The 1,736-nt window shown below is 31.2% G+C and overlaps 1 protein-coding gene across 1 annotated transcript; it reads right to left on the reverse strand.

The window, feature by feature from the left end:
- Positions 1-1,022: 1,022 nt before the first annotated feature.
- Positions 1,023-1,694, reverse strand: LOC105558617. The gene has a single exon (XM_012006402.1). The coding sequence runs from the start codon at positions 1,692-1,694 to the stop codon at positions 1,023-1,025; it is 672 nt and encodes a 223-aa protein (XP_011861792.1).
- Between the last annotated feature and the right edge of the window lie 42 nt (positions 1,695-1,736).

The following is a 1,736-nucleotide window of genomic DNA, read 5'->3' on the forward strand; positions in this document are numbered from 1 at the left end:
GTTAAGGATGTATGTTACTTAAGTTAAAATAGAGGGAAAAAGCTGAAATTTACAGGAGTTGTGCATTTATATATCATGAAAACCTGTAATAAATTTTAGATCAATTGACTGATTCGTTTTCAAGTTATTAATTTTTTAAATTTTTTGTGCGTTCTAGACAACACGCTGTCTAAAATAGAAATATAAGGTATTATAAGACATCTTATGATGTTACGTGTACAAGATGTCTTAATGATATCTGTAAAATGTTTTATATCCCGATTTTAAACAACATATTGTTTGGAGATTGACGGGTTATGAAACATTTGCATTTAGAATGTAATGAAAAAATAAAGAACAATTCTCGAAAAAATTATGGTGTATAGAAAATACATTGGCACAAGTTCATGAAAAATTTCATAATAATTCACTTACTCGTTTTTGAGAAGAAAAAGCAAACTGCAGCAATCTCACAGATTTTGACATTAGACTCTAAAGACGTGGCAACGTCGCACTACGCGCTGTATATGTATATGTATATACCAGTACAGGCTGCGTTCCGATATTCATTATACTACTATATGTATGTACATACGTGACGTAAACCATAGATTTTCAGTATAGGAATGCAGCCCAGAAGGATGTATAGAGGAAGGGGGGAAAGGCAGAACTCTGAGCAATAGAAATAATATATAATTCTATATTTATATATATTTTTATTTATATATATGAATATTATTATATAAATTATATATATGAATATTAATATATATAATATATGTATATTAATATTAAAAAAGATATTTTAAGAAATTTGAAAACCCGTACAAAACAGTGTAATAATTTTATTGAAAAACCAAATTGATAAACCAGATAGATAAACCAAACAAAATTATCTGATAATTTGTTAATTATTTTTAACATTACAAATTTAGTAATGTTTATGTAAAAATAAATTATACTATTCCTTAAATGTTAATAATTGCACATTTTTTTCAAGCATACTAAAAACAAAATCTGTATTGACAGAGAGAATGCTAAGTTTACTTTTTTTCAATCATACTTTCTTGTAACCATTTCGTAATTTTTTCTAACGAGGATTTGTGACTAGTTACTATCGGCCTTCCATTCATTTTACAACTGAGAAGCTGGACAATACCAGCTGCCCCTGCTTCACGAAATACATTCTGTAAAGAATTAATATTTATTGAGGCGTAGGCCATTTTTTTACGAATAGTTTCGCCAATTACATTTTTTAATGGGATTAAATCGTTTAGAAAATGTCTGGTGCGTTCCTCCTTACTCCATATATGAGTTTGTTCTTCCCACGACTTTGCACTTTCGACAAGATTTTTACAAGTTATTTTTGCTGAGCAGAGAATTTTTTGAAGTATATTTACATCGTTTTCTGCATTGTGAATACCAGCAGTCAAAATTCCTTGCCATTGTGCTAAACCAGCGATGGTACATTCGCCTTTACGTTTTCTACCAGTAAGCCTTCTGATCACGATAAGAGTGTCTATAAAACCACAGACAACGTCTCGAAAATCGTCATGCAAAGAACAAGTAACGATAGCATTGAAAAGCCTCGGTCCATCAAAACTGAGATTATGGGTAGCGATATAACATGGTTTGCCGAGCGATGCCAACCATTGCTGCAAATTGCTCATCGCAAGCCTGAGAGGTACTGAATCGACTATTAATCCGCGATACATAAGAACTCCTTGGCAATTGATGAGACCATTTACTTCGGTGGT

This window comes from Vollenhovia emeryi, unplaced genomic scaffold, assembly GCF_000949405.1.
Source record: "Vollenhovia emeryi isolate VEMERY1.0 unplaced genomic scaffold, V.emery_V1.0 DF947151.1, whole genome shotgun sequence".
NCBI lineage: Eukaryota > Metazoa > Arthropoda > Insecta > Hymenoptera > Formicidae > Vollenhovia > Vollenhovia emeryi.

Bases quoted from the DNA above. Each gene is read 5' to 3' on its own strand.
- LOC105558617 (XM_012006402.1), bottom strand. From the start codon at position 1,694: ATGTATCGCGGATTAATAGTCGATTCAGTACCTCTCAGGCTTGCGATG.